The following is a 21,901-nucleotide window of genomic DNA, read 5'->3' as shown; positions in this document are numbered from 1 at the left end:
AATCCAAATTTGCATTTGTGTGATGTGAAATGATTCAGTGCTGTCCAGGGCTGGCACATGTTTTCAATGTAAGATCTCACGCGATACTTACAGAGATACTTCTGTCACTATCATCGGATGAGAAAACGATAATAGAGATTTTCTTCAAAATCTCATCGATTTTTTTGTCATGACAGAACGTGAAAGTGTTGTGATCATCATGATTTCTAGCTTATTTATTGCTATTAAAGGGCGAACACAAAATTATTGCGACACCGAAAATGTCATGCCAATTTTCTTAGAATGTTTAGAATCAAACCAAAATTTTAGGGTAGTTTTATACATATATTTACTTCAAAAATCAAAAGAAAAGTTAATCGATGGAGCCTTGAGTGTAAAAGTGAACGCATTTTCGCTTGATGCCCTCCATCAAAGTCTTTACAGTGTCATCCGGTACCAGTTTCTCAGTTTTTTTTCCATTTTCTTAACATGTCCTTCTCGTCTTTGACTGTCTTCTTGCTCTTCCGAAGTTCCCGCTTCATTATTGCCCAGTACTGCTCCACCGGGCGCAGCTCCGGACAGTTTGGCGGATTCATGTCCTTTGGAACAAAATGGACAGAATTGGCCTCATACCACTCCAGGACACTTTTAGAATAGTGGCATGATGCCAAATCTGGCCAAAATAGCGGAGCTTCGTCGTGCTGCTGCAAGAACGGCAAAAGGCGCTTCTCGAGGCACTCAGATTTGTAGATCTCGCCATTTACTGTGCCCTTTGTTACAAAACGCTCAGTCCTCAGTCCGCAAGAGCAGATGGCCTGCCAAATGAGATATTTGGAGGCGAACTTCGACATTTTCTTCTTCTTAAATTTGTCGTCCACATCGAACTTGCTCTTGCCGGTGAAAAACTCCAACCCCGGAATTTGCTTAAAATCGGCTTTTATATACGTTTCGTCGTCCATCACATAGCAGCCATATTTTGTCAGCATCTTCTCGTAGAGCTTCCGTGCCCGAGTTTTAGCCGTCGATTGTTGCCGCTCATCGTGGTTTGGGAAGTTCTGTACCTTGTATGTATGTAGTCCAGCTCTCTTCTTTGCATTCTGGACGTAGCTCTGCGACATGCCGATCTTTTTAGCCAAATCACGGCTTGAGACGTTGGGATTTGCTTTAATCATCCGCTTCACCTTTCCCTCCGTCTTTTTGTTCTCCGGTCCCGGTTTTTTTCCAGCTCCTTTGCCGTGGTCCAACGTCAACCGCTCCTGGAACCGCTTCAACACTCTGGAGACGGTTGAATGGTGAATGTTCAACATTTTTCCCAACTGCCGGTGCGACAGGTCAGGAAATTCCAGGTGTTTGGAAAGATTTTGTTCTCTCAACTCGCGTTGGTTCATCTCCATTTTCGTTGAATCGAAAAACACGACTTCGAGTTTGACAGCATGTACACAATACACATCAATGAGAAAGTGTGCAAAATTTAATTGATTTTTACCCAATGGTAAAAAAGTTATGCCCTGTTGAATGTGTCGCAATAATTTCGTGTTCGCCCTTTACAATTACTTGTACCGAGGAAATCTTAAAAACATATTCACTTCACCGATTTCATATGGTTGCTTGCCTAAATGCATCTAAATCAGTTAGAAATGTTGGTGTCAGAACCGCATTAGAATTATTCTCATGAGTGCTTGATCATTGGAAAATGACAAGAAAGCTAATGATATGCAGTTTCGTTCGTGATAGTGAGAGGACATATTTTCTAATTGTCACATGACGGCCGTGATATTTACCAGCTTTGGTGCTGTCAGAAATGATTGAGCTTTTTCTGAAGCAATTGAGTTCTTCCGAAGTAATTCCGAACATTTATGAAGTGATTCAGAACATTCTTAAGTGAATACATTATTTTTGAAGTGATTAAGTTCTTGCGGAAGTGACTACAAACTTTCTGGATTGATTCAGTGATTTCCGGAGTGATTCCAAGCTTTTTTGAAGTGATTTAGCACTTTCAGGTGTGATTCCGCATTTTTCTGAAGTGATTCAGTAGTTTATGAAATGTTTCAGTACTCTGATGTGATATAAACTTTTTTAAAGTGATCCATTGATTACTTCCGAAGTAATTCCGACCATTTTTGACGTTATTCAGTATTTTCCCAAGTGATTCAGAAAATTTCTGAAGTGATTTAGTGCATTCCTTATTGATTCAATTATTTCTGAAGTTTCTTTCGGAATGCTTCCAAACTTTTCGTAATGATGCAGTGCTTTACAAAGAGATTCTTAACTCTTCTGAAGTGATTCAGTTAATTCTGAAGAATTTTCAAACATTTCCGAAGTGACTACACTGTCACTTTCACTACTTTCTGAAGTGATTACAAACTGTTCTGAGTCAATGCAGTACTTTCAGAAGGGATTCCGCATATTTCTAAAGTGATACAGCACATTCAGAAGTGATTGGATACGTTTCTGAAGTGATTCAGTGAAATTTATAAAAAACTTTTCTTAAATGATTCAGTACTTTCTGAATTCATTTGGAACTTTTCAAAAGTTAATCAATTATTTTCTAAAATTATTCAGAACTTTTCGAAGTGATTCGGATGTATGGATGATTATCTACGCGGGGGAAGGGGGTCTAAAAACTCTCTAAAATCGGTCTACGTAGTTTATGAACAGCCTTTAAAGTGATTTCGAGCGTAGTGAGTCCAAACTTTTCTAAAGTGATTCAAAACACTTCTGAAGTAAGTTAGTGTTTTCCGAAGAAATTTCAAAAACTTGGACACATTTTCTTTGATTGATGCTAAACTTTTCAAAGGGATACTATATTCAAATGAGTGTGCAAGTCCATACTTATGACGGGTAGTGTATGTATTAACCTTATCACACATAGATATTGGAACATTTTCGATGTCCAGAGTGTTGAAAATTGTTCCAATAAATCTTTTATTCGTTTCAAAAGGCGACCTAATGACCCATTCGACCTAATGGCGTTCGATGTGATAGCTCTAACATCAAACTTTGGTATACCTTATTTTTTTTATTATATTCACTTAAACACTATTGTGTCCTTTGTGACCTGTTCAGAGTTGATATTTGAACTCGTGACTTGGGCGTGAGAGGTATGACTGTTAACCACTACGCTGGGGTCATTCCCCACGTCCCCCACAGGTTCTTTTTTAACATTTTAAGGCAAGGATGAATAAATAATAATAATAATAATAATAATTTGCAATTTCAAATGCTTCCCTCGAAAATGTACTCTGAATTGCAATTTTCTTATGTTTTCAATCGAATCAACGATCGTTCCTTATCATCAAACCATTTCGAGGAAACAACCAGGCAATAATGATTAACTTGAATTCAGTATTTATTTATGTTCTCCGCTGCAAACTTGTGTAAACGATTTCAATTCCTAGTAGGGCAGTAGCTAGTCTCCTCATTCAAACATATAGCAGCACTAAAATCATGGGGATGGGGACGTTAATTTATAAAATCACGCAAACTTAGACTAGGGTTCACTCCTGGGAATCAAGGGGCGACCGTGTAGTACCCATAGTAGTACGATTTATAGTCCTGACGAAAGCATTACGTAAAGTAATACCTCGTCGACAATGTTGTTTTGCTTTGCTTCAATTCGATTGAATCCATGCTATGTGTATATAAACAACCGGTTTACTAGGAAGTAGCGTGATTTGCTGGGTTTTGTGAATATTTAAAAATATTTAACGACACGGATCTCTTTAAATAGCGTGAATCAGAGGCGCAGCTGAAGGACTAAGGGGAAAAGGTATGATTAAAAAAAAATATAATGGAAAATCAGTGACATCATGGGAATAAAATTCCATTAATATAAAAAAAACACACGTTTCCCGTTTCTATGGAAGCTAGTTCGTTTAAATGGGAAGCAGCTAAAAAAGGGATAGTAAATAAACATTTTTCCAGATTTTTTAAAATATGTTTACCATTCCCGCGAGATTCACTCTGTGAAGAGATATTAATTAATTAAAATAAATGTCCAGTAGAAACTGATGACATTTCTTTTTGAGTAGTTAAAAAGAGCTACCAGGGCAGTCTGGAAAAAAAATCCGGAAAAAGTTGGCAGAAACTTTCAAAGAAAGCAGACCGATTCTGTCGCGAGATATTCATCCAAGCTGGAAGAAACTTCCAGAAGAAGTTGCAGGAATCTACCGGTAGAAGCCCACCCAAGTAACCAAAAGTTCCGCATTCAACGATTTAAATCACTACCAAGTTCCATAAAGTTCAACTAAAGTTCCCACAGAACTTTCAAGTTCAAATAAAGTTCCGACAGAAACTTCAAGTTCAATAAAGTTCAAATAAAGTTCCGACAGAAGCAATCCGCACAAGTCTTTATTAGTAACAAAATTTAATTGACGTAAATATGAAATGATCAGTGGCCTAAATAAATAATAATTCTTATATTTATGCAGTGCATCAACTTTCTATCCAAACATAAAAAAATTAAAGAGTATTTTTTTGGATTCGAACCTGTGTATTCGGCATGCGATCTACGATTGCTAACCACAAGTGTGTTCGAATGCCATGCGGACAAACACCAATTTGAAATTCATCAAGGTGTTGTGATTCGTATTCAAGTCAGTCAGCTGGCACTGAAAACTGCAACCGTAGGCGGGACAACAGCTCACTTTAATATATCTCAGATGACGTAGCGGTTCGTGCTAGGGCTCTCACGCTGAAGGACTCCAATTCTACTACTAATGCTGATAAGTTAATACACATAAATACCTGCCTTAAGAAATAACTTTTATAAAAGTGCGAACTAAATAAAGAATTGGTGTAGAGGGCAAAACCTTTTTTAATTTATTTTCTAAAAGATCCGTTCAAGTTCCACCAGAACCTGCTTAGAATGCTCTTTAATTATGGTACCGGAACTTTCGAGTTCTTATAACAACTTAAAATGAGGCTGCTTAGAACTCTATAGACCACCTTCAACCAAGCTGCTTAAGCCACAAATAGCCTTTTATCAGTGCTTTTGGTTACTTGGGTAATAAGTCCGAAGCAAGCATCCCCGCAAGCAAGAAAACTCAAAATAAAATTCCGGGAGTAGTCTTATGATACTTGCAGGGGAATACAAAACAAAAATCAGGTTAAAGATGGAAGAATAAAAACAAATCTAAGAGATGTCTGAAGTCGGAGGTAATATGGAGTAAATTCCTGAAAGAAGTTAGAGGAAATCGAGGAAAGGTGCAAAAAAAATCGGAGAAAGATGAAAAAAAAAGCCGATATCATAAGGAATTCAGGGCATCACTGCATTTGTCACCATGACAAAGTAGCCTGGGTATGGACCCGGTGTAGTGGTGACCATCGATGCGTCACATGCAATAGGTCATGAGTTCAAATCTTATCTCCGGACATGTCACGAATTACCTTAAATGTGTTAAGGAACTATAAAAAAAATCAGGACTGTGGTGTCGGATGGAAATCGATCGACTCTGTCTCCTCTGTTTTGAATTTAACTGGCTATATAAAAAATCTGAAAAAAATAACATTTCATAAAAATTTCAAGCACATTTAAGAAATATTTAACAAAATCCATAGCCATTTATAACAGCCCCATGATTTTGAACCCTTGACAACATTTAACGATACTGATCACAATTTTGCTCCAATGTCTAAATATGTAATGTCATTCTACTATGAAATTGGCCATAACTGTTGATAACATAAAATCCAAAATTGGTCACAGACTGCATTGGAATGCCAAGCTTTTAAAAAATTGCTCAGTAATGCAAAATATATTGGTCGCAGCTTTGAATGAAATTTATCAAAAAGTTTGACAAAACTCACATATTTCTTTGAAGTTGATTACAATTTCCAAAATAATTGTACAAAAATCTGAAAGAAAATTTTCACTGCTTTAAACCACATTTCACAGAAATATAAACACAGTGTAAAAATAATTGGTCGCAACTAAGCATTATATTTTTTTTTCAAAACTGATCCAAACTTTTGATAAAAATTTCCAAATTTAACAAAAACAACAAAGTGTTTTGTATTCAACACGGATTACCAATTTGTTTGACAAAGATGTAGAACTATATATTCGAAGAAAACTAGCTGACCATTTGGGACCATTTACAATGTTTCCTGCTCAGCAGTTGATGAAGCATGGTAGGAGATCATCAGGTCGTATCAAATTAATTGCTGATTTTTCATAAGTTAAATTAAAATGTCTGCCACAAAGTTCAGAGCTCTACAATTTCAAAGCTCCTAAAAGAGCTCGAGATTTTTCTTCTTTCATGCAGTGTGTTTAACACATCCCTTCCACTTGCAACTAGCCTTGTGGAAGCCCCTGATCCTATCATCGCAGTCGAGCCTATGCTGCCAGCGTTCAACAGTCGTCCTAGCCCTGCGTTTGTGTTAGGAGAGGGGGTCTTCCAAACTCCAACTGTAGGCAAGTGTAATCAGCAAGCCACAACTGCTCTGTCTGAAAAATTCTTGGTTTCCAGAGTGCCATTGTATATGTCTGCTCCTCGACAATTGTGGTCTGAAGATAACATTAACAGTATACCAGCCCCACCATACCAGAAGCCGAGACGCTCCACAGAAAATTCACCGGAAGAAGCATTCAGATCCTATGATCTAGTCCTGCCGAAGATTGACGACTTACACCATTATGATGAATCAACTTCTGTTTGTTTACTGGGACGCACTGCCGTTGGCATCATGGAAGCCCTCGAGCCCCCCGCCACAGTCGAGCCATTCCCGCCAGCGACCTGCAGCCGTCCCGGCCCTGTGTGTGGGCCTGGTGAAGGGGTCTTCCAACCACTCGTTTACGGCAAGTATGAACTCGTCCATGTGAATTCAACTGTTGATCCGCCACTTCGTTTCAGTTCATCTTCGCTTATGGCCACCACTTCGAGCCTTTCTACGTCAGGTGATCTTTCGCTGCCTGATAGTTCACCGTTCTCTCGTGCGGATCCTGGACAAGTTATCATTGACACGGCTCGCACCGAACCCTCTAGCGGTTTACGTGCCTACTATCAGAACACCAGGGGGCTCATGACTAAATTGGACGATGTTTATCTGGCTGCGCTTGACGGGGAATATGACGTTTATGTATTCACGGAAACTTGGCTCGATGGGAGGATCAATTCAGTGTAACTGTTTGGTGACTCTTTTACTGTCTACAGATTAGACCGTAATTCATCCAACAGCATTCGTACTCGCGGTGGTGGTGTGCTCATCGCTGTTTCCAACGAATTCGCCTCCTGCGTAATCTCCAACGAACTATTTACTACAATTGAAGCGGTTTGGGTTAAGGTCAGCCTCACTTCGCGGGACATCCTCATTGGAGCGGTGTATATTCCCCCTGAACGTCGACATGACTGCACCACAATGCAGCTTCATCTGGATGCTACAGAATTTGCATCGTCCATGGCTGATATAACGGATGTGCTTCTTCTGCTTGGTGATTTTAATCAGCCTGGGCTTAGCTGGTCACCCTCAGGCCAGGGTTATGCGTTTCCAGATCCGATTGCATCTTCAACTACTCCTGCCAGCCGCTTGCTTGTTGACGGCACGGCTTTTCATGGACTGAGCCAGATAAACCTTGTTCCCAATTTCCAGTCTCGTTTTCTTGACTTGGTTTTTGTTAGCGAAAGTGCACTTCTGGACTGTGTCGTCGTTGAAGCGCCTGATGTCATCGTTCCTCTTGACAATTTCCACCCTGCTTTGGATATATCCATCGCGAACGGATCTCAAATTCGTTTTGATGAAACCATGACTGCCACTCGGCTCAATTTCCGGAAGACCGATTTCCGTTTGCTGAGACGTTCCTTGTCCCGGATCAACTGGAACGTGTTGAATGACCTTGATATCGATACAGCAGCCGCTCGATATAATAGCCTTTTACGCGACTGTGTTTGTGCTTCAGTACCGAAGTGCCAACCTCCAAGAAAACCGCCTCTGTCTAACGCTACTCTCCGCAACCTGAAACGAGTGCGATCTAGAGCTCTCCGTGCTCTCACTCATCGACGATGTACCCTTACCAAGCGAAATTTTTCAATTGCCAGCAATGATTATCGCCACTACAACAAGCTTCTTTACAAGAGGTATGTAATTCGTACTCAACATAATCTGCAATGCCACCCCAAGGGATTCTGGTCGTTTGTGAATACTAAGAGGAAGGAAACTGGACTGCCGTCAAAAATGTTTCTCGGCAATGACGTAGCATTGACAACTGAGGACAAATGCAGCCTATTTGCTAGGCACTTCTTAAGCGTCTTCTCGAATGACTCCCCATCGCAAGCAGAAATTGAGCGGCGGCTCGTGATGTGCCAACTGACGTCGTAAACATGGATGTTTTTGTCGTAGATGTACAAATGGTTCTCTCTGTGATGAGTAAAACCAAATCATCATTTTCACCAGGTCCGAGTGTTATTCCATCTGCAGTCCTAAAAAAACGCTCCGATATCTTAGCTGCTCCGTTGTCCTTGCTCTTCAACCTGTCACTTCGTCAACAGAAATTTCCCGCACTATGGAAACGGTCTACTATGTTCCCTGTTTTCAAGAAAGGAGACAAACGCAATGTGGAAAACTACCGTGGGATTACCTCGCTTGGGGTTGAATCTAAGGTGTTTGAGTCGCTGATAAATGAGAGATTGTTTGCTTCCTGCAAGCATTACATAAGTACATGTCAACATGGTTTCTTTCCTGGCCGCTCCGTGGAAACTAATCTCGTCAGCTTTACGTCGTTCTGTATGGAAAATGTATGCAAGAAACTTCAAGTGGATGCCATCTACACTGATCTTAAAGCTGCGTTTGATAGAGTTGTGCACGACGTTCTGCTAGCAAAGCTTGAAAAAATTGGATGTTCTGTTTCCTTCTGCAGCTGGCTTAGATCGTACCTCGTGCAACGTGAAGTTACTGTATGCATTGGAAACTACTCATCGTACTGTTTCTCGAACAGATCAGGAGTTCCACAGGGTAGCACTTTGGGACCAATGCTCTTCTCTTTATTTGTGAACGATGTAACGTTTATTCTACTACGAGGAGGTAAATTGTTTTTTGCCGATGACTTGAAGATTTATCTAGTCGTTCGAGGCTATGCCGACTGTTTAGAACTACAAAACCTTCTTGAAATCTTTAATGATTGGTGTGAACGTAATTTTATGGTCCTGTGCGTCTCAAAGTGCTGCGTAATTAGTTTCCGTCGAACTAGGACTGCCATTTTGTTTGATTATAACGTTGCTGGAACTGCAGTTCGACACGTTAAAGACCTCGGTGTCATGTTGGATGAAAAGGCCACATACACTCGCCACTTCTCAACCACGATCGACAAAGCTTATCGACAACTTGGATTCATGTTCAAGATATCTAAGGAATTTCATGATCCTCTGTGTTTTAAATCCCTTTACTGTTCATTGGTACGCTCACTACTGGAATTCGCGAGTGTAGTCTGGAATCCCTACCAAGCCGTATGGAGTGGACGATTCGAAGCTGTTCAACGCAAATTCGTCAGATACGCACTGCGCTATCTTCCATGGAGTGACCCGCTGAATTTACCACCGTATGCTGACCGCTATCGTTTACTGGGTTTGGATACTCTTGCTAAGCGACGAAACATATCGCAAGTCGTCTTCGTTGCTAAAGTTTTACTCGCAGAATATGATGTTCCCGAGTTACTGGCCAAAATTAATCTGTATGCTCCTGCCCGAACACTCCGTCCGAGAACCTTGCTACATGAAGTAGTACATGCAACCAACTATGCTGTAAACAGTTCCTTTGTCGCCATGATTCATCAATTCAACGAAGCCTCTGACCTATTTGACTTTGACATCAATGCCTCGATGTTTCGTCATCGTTTGCTGTTGGCCAATTTTTAATTTTTAATTAGTGACTACATTTAGATTTAAGTGTTTCATTGAGACCATCAAGTCAGATGGACTATAATAATAATAATAATAATAATAATAATAATAAATAAATAACGCCTGTCTAGCCTAACAACGCTAAACGAAATGAAAAAAGATGAACGAAAGGCTGGCTGTGCGTTTTCTCGTCTTGCTTTGTTCACTTCTTTTCAATGAATGAATCGTTGATTTTTGAGCTGAAACGCAGCCTCAATTCTTTCAGTTCTTTTCACCGGCACTCAGTCACTTCCTCTGTCAATTTATTTAATTTTTCGTTTTCGTTTAGTTTTTATAGATAAATTTGTGGATGGAAGATAAATGTCATATATTTAGTGTTTTCATGTACGAAATGACGCTTCGAATATATATTTTCGTTTTCCGGATTTGTTTTCCTTTGATTTGATTTCCGTCGAGCTGTTTTGCGTACTGAGTTCCAATGCGCCGCTCATGTCCCGTCATATACGTCATGAAAGGTCAGTTGATGTGCTTCATGACAGACGAACTGATCAAAGTCGAGCGCTCTTTCACTCATCCGGTTCACCCAAGCTTTTTTTCTTTGTGTTGTCCTTATTTTGGACGGCTAAGACCGCTCACGGTCCATCTCGCTCTCCCAAGCTTAATGGTGTATTCAGACCTGAGTGTGCTCTAGCGGAGCGGAGCAAAATTTGCGTTGGCATGAGAGAGAAACAACTAGTATTTTTGTTCCTCTCGTATCTTCGCAAATTTCGCCCCGCGCGCAGTGATGCCACATATACAGATTTATCTGTAATCATACAGATTTTTGTCAATATTTTGATACAGTTATCTGTATATACAGATTACAGATTTTTCAAAAATATACAGATTTTTCAGATTTTTCAAATAAAGGGGAAAATATGTTATACTATTTTTTATATTTTTTAATTCCGAATAATAATCTTTTCTTATTAACAGCTTGAATTCAATCCGAGCATCAAACATAAATCGTTTTTTTCACTAAATAAATTATCATTATTTTAGCTTCGAATGGACTTGGAATCTTTTGAATGGACTTCTGATGATCAGATGTTTTGATTTCTCGTTGAAAGAAATAGTAGATTCCCTTTCTATTTGTCGAAGAGTCAACTGGGTATATTGATGTTTGATTAACAAAATTTAAGAAATAAAGAATATTGCAAGGGGCAATCAAATCTGCACACTGTGCCGAAACACAGCATGACACATTGTTCGGCACATTAAGGCACACTTTGACAAGGAAGACACAAATAAGCAAAAATCACAGCGGATCGTGTTTCCATCTAGAACAGCTTCTATCAGAGCCTCACTTCAGTCGAGTTCAGCTATGTACACCATGGCCGGTCCAGAGCGTCTTGTCGATACGGCAGTCAAGACGGTTAAAACGGGTTTCCTCTAGAAACGATTCGTTTTCGATTGAGGATGAAATCATTGTGAATAATGCCCGATGGTTGCCTTTGATGATAAATTCGAACGGCCACACCAACAATTTTATCAATATCAAGCAAATGGATCCCAACTATACAACAGGGATGGCAGAACACCTACACTATGCTGTTATTCGTATGAAAATAAGAGTACCATGCATCCGGCGCAGATCGGATTTAATTGTGGAACGATGAGCTTCGGGCATCTATAGTTTGATGAATCTTCATATTCACTATTGGAAAAGTTCACCAAAACGCACTAGGACTCACCAACTTTTTCCTTGATGAACTTCGTGAAATATCGTGAAAATTTTTCTAATGCTGCTCACATTCTAGTCCACATGCTGTCCCACTGGAGGCTTTATTCCAGAACACACTTCTTATTTTTGAACATAACATTTGATACTGTCGTGTGTATCCAATCTCGAAGCGTACAACGAAGGATCAGAGCAATATCTTTTGCGAGAGTTGAGGTACATCAACAATTTTGTTATGCATAATGAACAATAAAGAAGAAAACAAGCTTATCCTAGGGGCGGCCAGATTTGGCTCCCGGTCTTGCCGAGTATCTTCGGGACGGAAATTTTCACATTTCTCGGATATTCTTGTCAGTCATTAGTCTTAATTGATAGGACAACCACAGGACTTTAAAGCGGTGTCCATAGAATATTGAAAGGTGTATCTGTAATGCTATATGCTCTTAAATCACGAATCGCCCACGTTTGTCATATGTGTGGAGCTGATTGGATTGGGCGGTATCTTCTCAAGTTCTATACAGATCTAAAGCGCCTGATAAAGTGCTTCCGCTGAAATCTGCGGTGGCTGACAATCCTATTTTCAACGTATAACAGTTCTTCAGGGGACGGCATCATAGTCAGCGATACGATAGACTTGGATTATATCTTTGAGGACACGCACTTCTGAGTCGATCAGATGATTTAAAACTGATTCGACGATGTTGCTCCAAGCGTGGGATTGAACTATGCTTGGTTTGATGGTTTGCAGTTCAACTTCCACCTCCCGACCCGCTAACGATCTAATGAGAATGGATGTGAATGTCTATCATGATCCATCAGATAAATTGAGAATGTAAACAAAATTACAAAAGTCATAACTTTCAGGGTTGCCAAACACCTTGATAAGCATACTTCAATTGTCCTTGATAGGTACATTCGGCAGAGCACTTGGCACAACTTTTGACACAACTAATAACTCGGCACGAATTAAAGTGTGCAGAGTTGAACACCCCTAGGAATATTGCATACAATTCGACTAAACTTTCAATAAAAGGTTTGTGTTAAAAATTATTGAAAAATTACGGAGTTGAAAAAAAAACAAATGTCCAGATAAAGGTTTTCGTAATTACAGACATACAAAAAATAAAATTCTAGAAATTGTGATAGTTGCTTCTTTAAGAAAATCTTCAGCTGGAAATAGATTTGCCACAACTGGAACTTACAGATTTGTTTACAGATTTTTGTCAGTCAGATACAGATTAAAAAGATTTTTTGCGATGAAAATACAGATTGAAAATCGAAAAATGTGGCATCACTGCCTGCGCGTGAATAATTCCACAGCTGGAATGATGCAAAGCTGCCTGACTTCAACCGAAAAAAGAAAACTAGCAGTCTCTTTGTCACATCGATTTTGAGGATTGAAACTGATATCGTGATGCCCTAGCGCAGATAGCATTAAATTGCTTAAAATACAGCTGCACATTGGAGTTTTTGGTTAATTTTTACCGAAATCTTAACAGCTAAACGTTTGAACAAACTTTAATTTTCATTTTAAAGCCTATTTTTCGAAACAAAAATTTAGAACACGTACAACCTTAATCATATGATCATATGATGTCACTGAAGTAGATATTTTTTTTTTTGTATAGCTTTAAAACAATTAAATGATTTCGATAAAAAATACCGAGGTCGATGAGAATTTACAAGCGTGTAGGTTGAAGGATGTGGTTAACATGTGGTAATTCCCATACAAATTGTAACCCCTAAGAGCCCTACACAGAAAAAAATTCTCAATTTTAACTATCGCGTAAAATCTCCCTTCGTTTAATGTTGAGCTTTACTTGGCATAAACAGCGAAATCGTTTACAAGCTTGCATACAATATTGCCAATTTATGTGATATTACGCTTAAATTTACACGAAATATCGCGTAAATTTATGCCAAATCTAGCGTTAATTTTATGTGCGGTATATCCAGCAGAAGTTTACAGACATTGTATTAACAAATTATTGTTTCTATGAGATACATGTCAGATGTTTAATATAAATTTTTTTCACACACCTCTTGACTTATCCCATTTTTTTATATTAAAGGGTGCCCACATCAAATTGCATCACGGAAAATTATGTCATGAAAATTTGGGTAAAAGTAGTTTAGATTGTATTGTTTACACTGTATTTTTATCGCTGTCAGTTTTTCGAAAGTTGAAAAAACGGCGTCACCCGAAACGTCGCGAATTGATTTTGCGCAATCACCTGAAAAATCTTCAACTCTCTCATCGGGACATCGGAAAACAACTCGGAATCGTGCAGTCAACTGTGAGTCGTGTGATTAAACGTTACTACGAAACCCTGAGCATCGAACGGAAGGATAAATGCGGTCAGAATGGATGTTCTATTAGTAATCAGGATTACAAACGTGTCAAGAAAGCGTTTAAGCGGAATCCCAGTGCTTCGGTCAGGGATGTGGCCAAAAATTTGAATCTGTCCAAGTCTTTCGTTCAGAGAGCCAAGGACCTGGAGGGACTGCAAACGTACAAAGTGCAGAAGGCTCCAAATCGTGACGAACGGCAACATACGGTGGGAAAGTCACGGGCCCGGAAACTGTACACCCAGATGCTGACGAAGCATCATTGTCTCATCATGGATCATGAGGGTTACGTCAGGTGGACTTCCGGCAGCTTCCGGGCTACTGTACTTTACCGCTCAGCAGAAGTTTGATGTTCCGGAGGAAGTAAGGAAGCAGAAACTTTCAAAGTTTGCCAAGAAATGCATGATTTGGCAAGTGATCTGCTCTTGTGGCAAACAAAGTGTGCCGTTCGTGACTACCGGGACTGTAAACGGGGCGATCTAACTCAAGGAGTGTCTACAGAAGCGTATCCCAAGTAACAATCTAAATGCTCGGAAGATTTATTCTTATTTTATCATTGTTTTATCATAGCATCTCTTGCAGCCTGTGGTTGTCATAAAATCAGGCCGTCAAGTCGTCTAAAAAACTGTTTTATGATCACTAAATTTAAACTCGAGGTTCATAGTTTCAACGGTAGCTGTAAGGTGGTTCACTACTTATAACTGAAGAATAAAACCAGCACAAAACATGCAATTATGTTTTATGGCATACTTTTCATGACCGAAATAAAACTTGAAGCACTCATCATCTTTATCTGAAGCTCAAGATTCGTAGACAATAACAAAAATAATATCAAACTGTTACCAATATTAAAAAAAAAAAACGTCGAAAATGAGTGCGTGGAAATTGAATAAATCGTGTGCCTTCAGTGCTTTTGAACACGATGCAGATGAGACGATCGCCAAAATCAATCTCCTGGAGCATCTACAATTATGGGCTCCCTTATTTAACATAAGGCACAGTGCGGTGAAGGAGCTCTTAAAAATATTGAACAAGCGGTTTTCCGATACACTTCCGAACCTTCTTAAAATAATGCAGACAGTTTCACTAAATCCGGTTGGAGATGGCCATTATTTGCATCACTGCTTTACACCTTGTATTGTAAAAGCTTTAAGTGAAGTCAAATAGCATTTCTTACATCTAGATAGAGCTGGAATTAGGACGTGACAGCTTTTGTAAACAATGAATTCTCTCGATGATTTCTAGAAAGCCAAGACTCGCTCACTAAAATCAACGTCACCATCGGGTAGGAGAAGACTTACCCTTCCCGTTGGTTATGTTAGTTTGCGTGGGCGTGCCTTGAGTTTGGAGAAATCATCGAGAGAAGTAATTGTTTACAAAAGCTGTTACGCCCTAATTCCAGCTCTATCAACACATCTTGATTGCAAGAGAAAATAGGAGGATCGCTTGGAATGTTGACTTTTTGACAGGTTACCAAGGTTTTTGTTTTGTTTTAATTCGCTGTACCTAGAGTCGGTGTATAATGAGTCACGCCAAGAGAAAAACAGTTGAACTCGCATCACAGTTTTCGAAAGATTCCCTTTCTTTTAACTTGGCAACAGAGGACTTCTGCATCAACTTCAAATGACTTCTAGCGAGGAAAAAATTAACGGCTGTAGTAAATCATTATATCAGTGATTTGTCGAATTATCTTAAGGAAAAATAGTAGAAATTGTCATTACTGATCATTACAAAACGTATCGCATGACAAATGTAATGCTCACTGCGTGTATATGATCATTTCTTCGGTTATATTTAATATTTAATTGCAATACCTTTTGTGGACCTTTCATAGCATCGTAATGCTTGTTTACTTTGCACGATAGGTAGCCGGTTTGACAGTTCAATAGGTAGACTTGGCTTCACTCTTGGCGTGACTCATTATACACCGACTCTAGCTGTACCTAATAAAACCAGCAAGCTAGCTATAGAGCTAACTAGCAATGGGCGATCTTGGATCGAAACACAAAAGATCGATTATTTTGGTTCGATTAATCTTTATTTTGAATCGTTCTCAAGCACACGTCAAAAATCGACTGGATCGATCCTTTTCATTCGATTTTTGTTTCGATCCAAAAAAAAATGTTCTGTGCATTGGCATTTGCAATTTAATATTGATTTTTTGTCATCACCTTTGCACATCACTTGTCTTGAACATTCTGCAAACAACCAATGTGACAATTCAGTAGAAATATTCACTTCTTATGACATATTTCAGGTTCATCAGTCCTCTGTTATGTCAGAACTGAATCGCCATGGGGACATATCGGCTGAATTACAAAATGTCTTGCATCAGCCTGTTTTCCCACGTTCAGTCGATCCTTTTCAAGCATGGGAGAAAATCCGTAGTGAATATCCCCATTAGGGTGCTTCATTCTGAAAAAAGTGATGAATTTCTGATGGGCCACCCTCCAGTTCGATTCATAGCCCCAAAATATGAACCTGTGCAAAAATTGGTAAAGATTGATGAAGGTTTAGAGGTCGCGCCAATGATTTGAAATTTGTATGGGAATTACTATGGAAGAATTTAAAAAATCGCTTATATCGCTATAACTTTGCTTCTACTTGTCCAAATGTCGAAAAAATTTAGTATGTTATTGCTATGGCAATAAACAAAAAGCCTACAGTTGCTACGCTCAGTTTTGCAGCGTATCAAGAATTATAAAAATGTGAAAAAATGGCAAAATAGGGTAAATTGACAGATGAATATGTACAAGGCAACAACGCCAATTTCATCGCAACAACAACAGGCTTGTTGATCATTGTCATGACAACCACATATTTTTTTTTTCAACGTTTGGACAACTACAACCAAAGTTAGAGCAATGTAAACGAAAATCAATAATTTCCCATACTAATTCACCAAAATCTCCATACAAAATCCAAATCATTGGCGCGACCTCTAAACCTTCATCAATCTTTACCATTTTTTGCACAGGTTCATATTTTGGGGCTATGAATCGAACTGGAGGGTGGCCTATCAAAAATTCATCACTTTTTTCAAAATGAAACACCCTAATCCCCATGTATACCCCATTGCTCGAGACTATTTATCAAGAATGGTAAGAAGCGTTCCGTCCGAGAGACTATTCTATAAAACTGGTAAAACCACATTGAATCGGTATCGGCTCAATGCAAAACGCATGGTTTGATTAGCTTTCTTGGTTTTTTTTGCAAAACATTGATTTTCTGAAGGCTCTTATAAAAAAATGACATATCTCGGTAAACATAAGAGATAGCGGATTGACGTCTTGAGCAAAAATGTTTGATTTAGTATTTCTAAAACTTTGCTAAAGATACCAATTTGCTATCCCGACATACAAAAAAAAGTAATTTCTTTATCTCCCTGCTAGGTAGATTATTCATGAAATTGCTAAGCCCATAAGAAGGGAATTTTTCAGTGAACAAACTTCTCCGAAGACACTGTATGGCTTAAATGGACCGTTTTTGCAGAAACTAAAAAAATGCATGTTTTGGAGCTTTTAGTCCACTGAGATGGCAGTCATTGGGTTTATAGATACTGTCAAATACCCAACAATAAGAATATTTCAAGAATGGGGACAACGTGTAGTGGTCAAATATCGACGTCCACCGCAATTTTGGAATCCAAGATCGTTACCATCGGTTTTTGAAAGAGAAAAGTCTGTCAAATCCTACAATATGGGTATTTTCTGAAGGAGGATGACGTACAAAGATCAAAACATCAATGCTGGACGCCATTTTTGAATTCAAGATGTCGGTCATTGGTTGTTTAAATACTGTCAAATACCCAACAATATGGGTATGGGATCTGGAATTAAAGATCGTGGCCATAGGGTTTAAAAAAAAAATCTGTCAAATCCCACAAAATGGGGGTATGTTCAGAACGTGTTTAACGCATTTATTTATATATCGCCTAGCTACAGTATCAGCACGAAAGGAAAATGAAAAAGAAGCACGCTTAGAACGATGTGGATTTTCTCGTCGTTGCTTTGCTCATCCTTTTCAATGAAAGTAACGTCGATTTTTGAGTTGAAACGAAACCTCATTATGGCTTTCAATCCCTTTCAATGACACTGTCACCTGCTTTGTTAATTTGTTTTGCATGCGTTATATCCTATTTTATTTCCATTTCCTAGATACATATATGAATGGATGATAAATTATTCAAATTCCGTGTAATCGTCAACCCGAATAAACAAATACCATAAATGAACGATAACCCAAATAGTCGAAATTTTTCACAAATGGTTAGGATGATACCCCGAGCAAGATAACCAAACATTTTTTATTAGGGAAGTGTTTTCACTTGAGAAATGCCTTAAATATACATTTTCATGTTCCGTCATATACGTCATGAAAACTCGGTTGATGTGCGTTTCTTGAAACACGAAACTATCAAAGTCGATCGCTCTTTCTACTCGTACGCTTCACCGGAGCCTGGAAGAAACACGAATGAAACGAAGGGAGAAAGAAAGAGAAACGATTGAAAATTTGTTTGTAGACACCGAATAAGATGCTAGAATGCTGCGAAGCTACTCGGCTTCAATAGAAAATATAGCTAACAGTCTCTTCGTTACATCGATTTTGTGTATTGAAGCTGATATTGTAACACCCTGGTCACTGGTCACTGGTTGAATAAGCAGGGCATTAATTTTGGCGTTTTAATTATTTAATTTTTAAGTTGTGAAAGTCTTGTGGTGTTGCATGTGCATTAGACTGATGCAAAATTTGACTTTTTCGCTCCACAGTGCTTAGATGTTTTCAAATCGGGTCCTGATTAGCCTCCCACAGTTACAACTCATTTGGTTAGAAACAGACTTCGCACAAGCCATTTGAAGTTTACGTGTAAATTACTATGGGAAAATCTCAACTTTTTGTTCATTGCCTTCTAGTCTTTTTCCATATTAAGCTGCGAAACAGTTCGATAACTATTCTTATAGAAAATTTTTTCAGCTACAACTTTGCTTAACATTGTTTCTATGTAAAACGAGACAGGAAAAAGTTATTGATTATTTAAGAGATTGGTAAACTTATGACATGATCAAGCAGCTGCTCTGTAGGCAACACTGTATTTTGCAGTGTGGCATAGTAGCCATGATTTTTGTGTCCTATTCAACGCCCCAGAAACACCAATGTTGCCTGTTGAGCAGTTGATTGAGCATGATCATAAGACATCAGCGCATTGAACCATTGATAACTTTCTATCCTTACATTTAATCAAAAAGTGGTCTGGAGCAAAGTTGTAGCTGGAAAAATTTCCTACAAGTACAGTTGAATGTTTTTGGAGCAGACTGATATGGTGAATTATAAGATAGACATGCACAAAAATCTTGGTTTTACCATAGTAATTCCCATACAAACTTCAAATGGTTTGTGCCATCTCAGTTTCTCACCAAATGGGTTCAAATTTTGAGAGGTTAGTCAGGATCCGATTTGGAATCGTTTAAGTATTGTGGAGCGAAAATTTCAAATTTTGCATCACTCTAATGTGCATGTCACTTGATATTGAAGCATAATGCACTAGTGAGCTTGATACGGTATGCTACTATATAAATAGATTGCTGCTATACAAAGCTTAGTTAGCTCACAATATATAAATGCGGATGTGCTTAATGCTTACTATATAACAGACAGATGCAATGTTTCTTCTGGAACGTTTAAGTCAAGAAGAAGGGTGATGACTTCACCTTAGTTGCTTCAAATAAAAAAAATCCAGAATCCAGCATAATTGATTTTATAATACACCGTCGAAAAATGCAAGCAATCACATCCGGAGCATAACGGCGCCGGTGGTGTAGTGGTAAGCGTGCTTACCTCTCACCCCAGCAGGCCTGGGTTCAATCCCAGTCGGCGCCGCCGGGATGTTCTGGGGCAATAACATCTCTGATCACGCCTTCCTTCGGATGGGAAGTAAAGCCGTTGGTCCCCGGTTCATGAATTGATGGGTCGATAGGTAGGGTCCAGGTGTGGGAGCTGCCTTCCTGGCATGTCGGTAGCATTGGTGCTCAGCACGGAAAACAAGATCGACGGAAAAAACAAACCAAAGGAAAAAAAAAAAAAAACATCCGGAGCAACAATGTTCTTTATTTCGGCGAAAAAAAGGCCCCATATTTATGATTCAGTGATTTTGTGAATGCGGAAGCTTTGGTCAACTCTGTTTGCATCCTTCTACGAAACGGCTCGTAGCTCTGAAACAAAGTGCTATGTCAGAATTCAACAACTGCGAACGGATTTTTACCGGTAAGCTTCGTTGGCCTGGCTATACTCTATGTTTTGCTTCAGAAGGAGGGTTAAAACAGCTGGATCTGGAATATAACCGAAAGCCATTCGGTTTGCTGTGAATAGGAACGAAATTGGATGAGGTACAAAGCGTGGAAATGTTGCAGCGTTGTGATGTGAATGGAATGAAAATTCCATTCAGAGAAGCGAATGAAAACAATTTGTTAAATTTCGTGGAATGTAGCATGAATATTAATGCAGCTCTTGGCGATGGTTTGGCGGTGGGGTAGCAGTTTGCTGATTCAACCGTTGGTTATTTTAAAACAATTGGGTTAATTTGAATTTAATTGTTGAATACAATCCTTATTATACCACAGCTTTGATCTAATAGTTTTATACAATTTCTCCTCTGGTTTGCAGATGTTGACGTAATCAACGTGTTGTCTCGAAAGAAGAAGAAAAAACTACACTAGACGGCTTCCGCGGGAAGATGCTGTCAGGGAATGTCCACCGGAGTACGAGGACTGCAAGGACCACCATCAACACCCTAAACACCGTCACCAGCACCGAGAACACGACGTCGTCAAGACAACGACGGTCCCGCTGTCAACTGCAATGCCAGCAACGGCTACCGTTTGGACTGAGGACGGTGACGGTGGGGCCCTTACTGGTGCTGTTGGTGCTAGTGTTATTAACTCCGGTCACGGCCCAGTCCAATCCACCGCAAACATGTCCTCAGGTAGGCGAAATCAGCCCATGTCAGTGTCAGGTGAAGAAGAACGGTCTGGACATCCTGTGCGAAGCGACCGACGTGCAACACATTACCAAGGCAATGAGCGCGTTGAAAGGGAAGAATCCCATTATCTTCTATCTGAAACTGCGACATAACAATCTGCCTAAACTGCAAGGCTTTGTGTTCCTCTCGCTCGACATCCGGCATCTGACCATCCATAACAGCAGTTTAGCTGCCATCGAGGAAACATCGTTAAGTTCGTTGGGTAAGTGATATTAAATTACGATTATTTTTCGGCGCGTGAAAAGCTTTGGATTCCCTCATGGAACACATTGGATAATCCTCTTATATCGCACCTTGTTATGCTTTTTATAAGGGCTTCACGTCAGATTTACGATAACGTGAACTGACCGTGGGTGGTAAAATGTTTCACACCCTGGAGGCTGTAAGCAAAACGGAAAGCAAACTCCCATAACAGTGTCAGTGTAGCCGTTCAACTTTTCACCCCTCGTGTTGCTTGAAATATATCGTATTACATAAGAAAAACGACGGAAAAAAAACTTCAATCTCTGATCTAACGATTTTGTTTCCCTCTGTTTGATCCCACTTGACGACAGGTCGTGGCTTGACGCAGCTGGACGTGTCCCAGAACCAGCTGCTGACGGTTCCCTCGAGCGCACTCAAGAACCTACATCACTTGCTGATACTGAACTTGAATCACAATCGAATTTCGGTCATGCACAACCGGGCATTTGAGGGACTGGACACGTTGGAGATTCTGACCATCTACGAGAACAAAATTACGTCGGTGGAGCCGGATGCCTTCCGCGGATTGGACAAGTAAGTATGCAATACAATGCTTTAAAGGTTAATTAATTTGAAAAATATGAATGAAAAAAAAAGTTAACAACCTTCACTCAAAAAAAAATAGATGGGGGTAAAATGTCCATGCTAAGGTCGATCCCCGTTTATTCCTCTAAGTGAATCTATTCTATATTGAAGTGCAATGCCATCTAAATATTGTATTAGGCTATTGGTTAGATGTTG

At 39.4% G+C, this 21,901-nt stretch overlaps 1 protein-coding gene across 5 annotated transcripts in view; it reads left to right on the top strand.

The window, feature by feature from the left end:
* Nucleotides 1-21,901, top strand: part of LOC135711164 (protein slit) — a 123,437-nt gene that overhangs the window by 57,700 nt on the left and 43,836 nt on the right. For all 5 annotated transcript variants that reach the window (XM_065233931.1, XM_065233930.1, XM_065233929.1 and 2 more), the window contains 2 exons: nucleotides 20,542-21,119; nucleotides 21,472-21,694. In XM_065233931.1, coding sequence (XP_065090003.1) covers nucleotides 20,612-21,119; nucleotides 21,472-21,694 — 731 coding nt within the window. In that variant the 5' untranslated portion in view covers nucleotides 20,542-20,611. The remainder of the gene's footprint in view (nucleotides 1-20,541; nucleotides 21,120-21,471; nucleotides 21,695-21,901) is intronic.

This window comes from Ochlerotatus camptorhynchus, unplaced genomic scaffold (assembly GCF_037179485.1).
Source record: "Ochlerotatus camptorhynchus isolate MF236.1 unplaced genomic scaffold, CSIRO-AGI_Acam_v1.1 ptg000423l, whole genome shotgun sequence".
NCBI lineage: Eukaryota > Metazoa > Arthropoda > Insecta > Diptera > Culicidae > Ochlerotatus > Ochlerotatus camptorhynchus.
The sequence above is the reverse complement of the archived record's forward strand: the minus strand, read 5'-3'. Positions and strand labels throughout refer to the sequence as shown.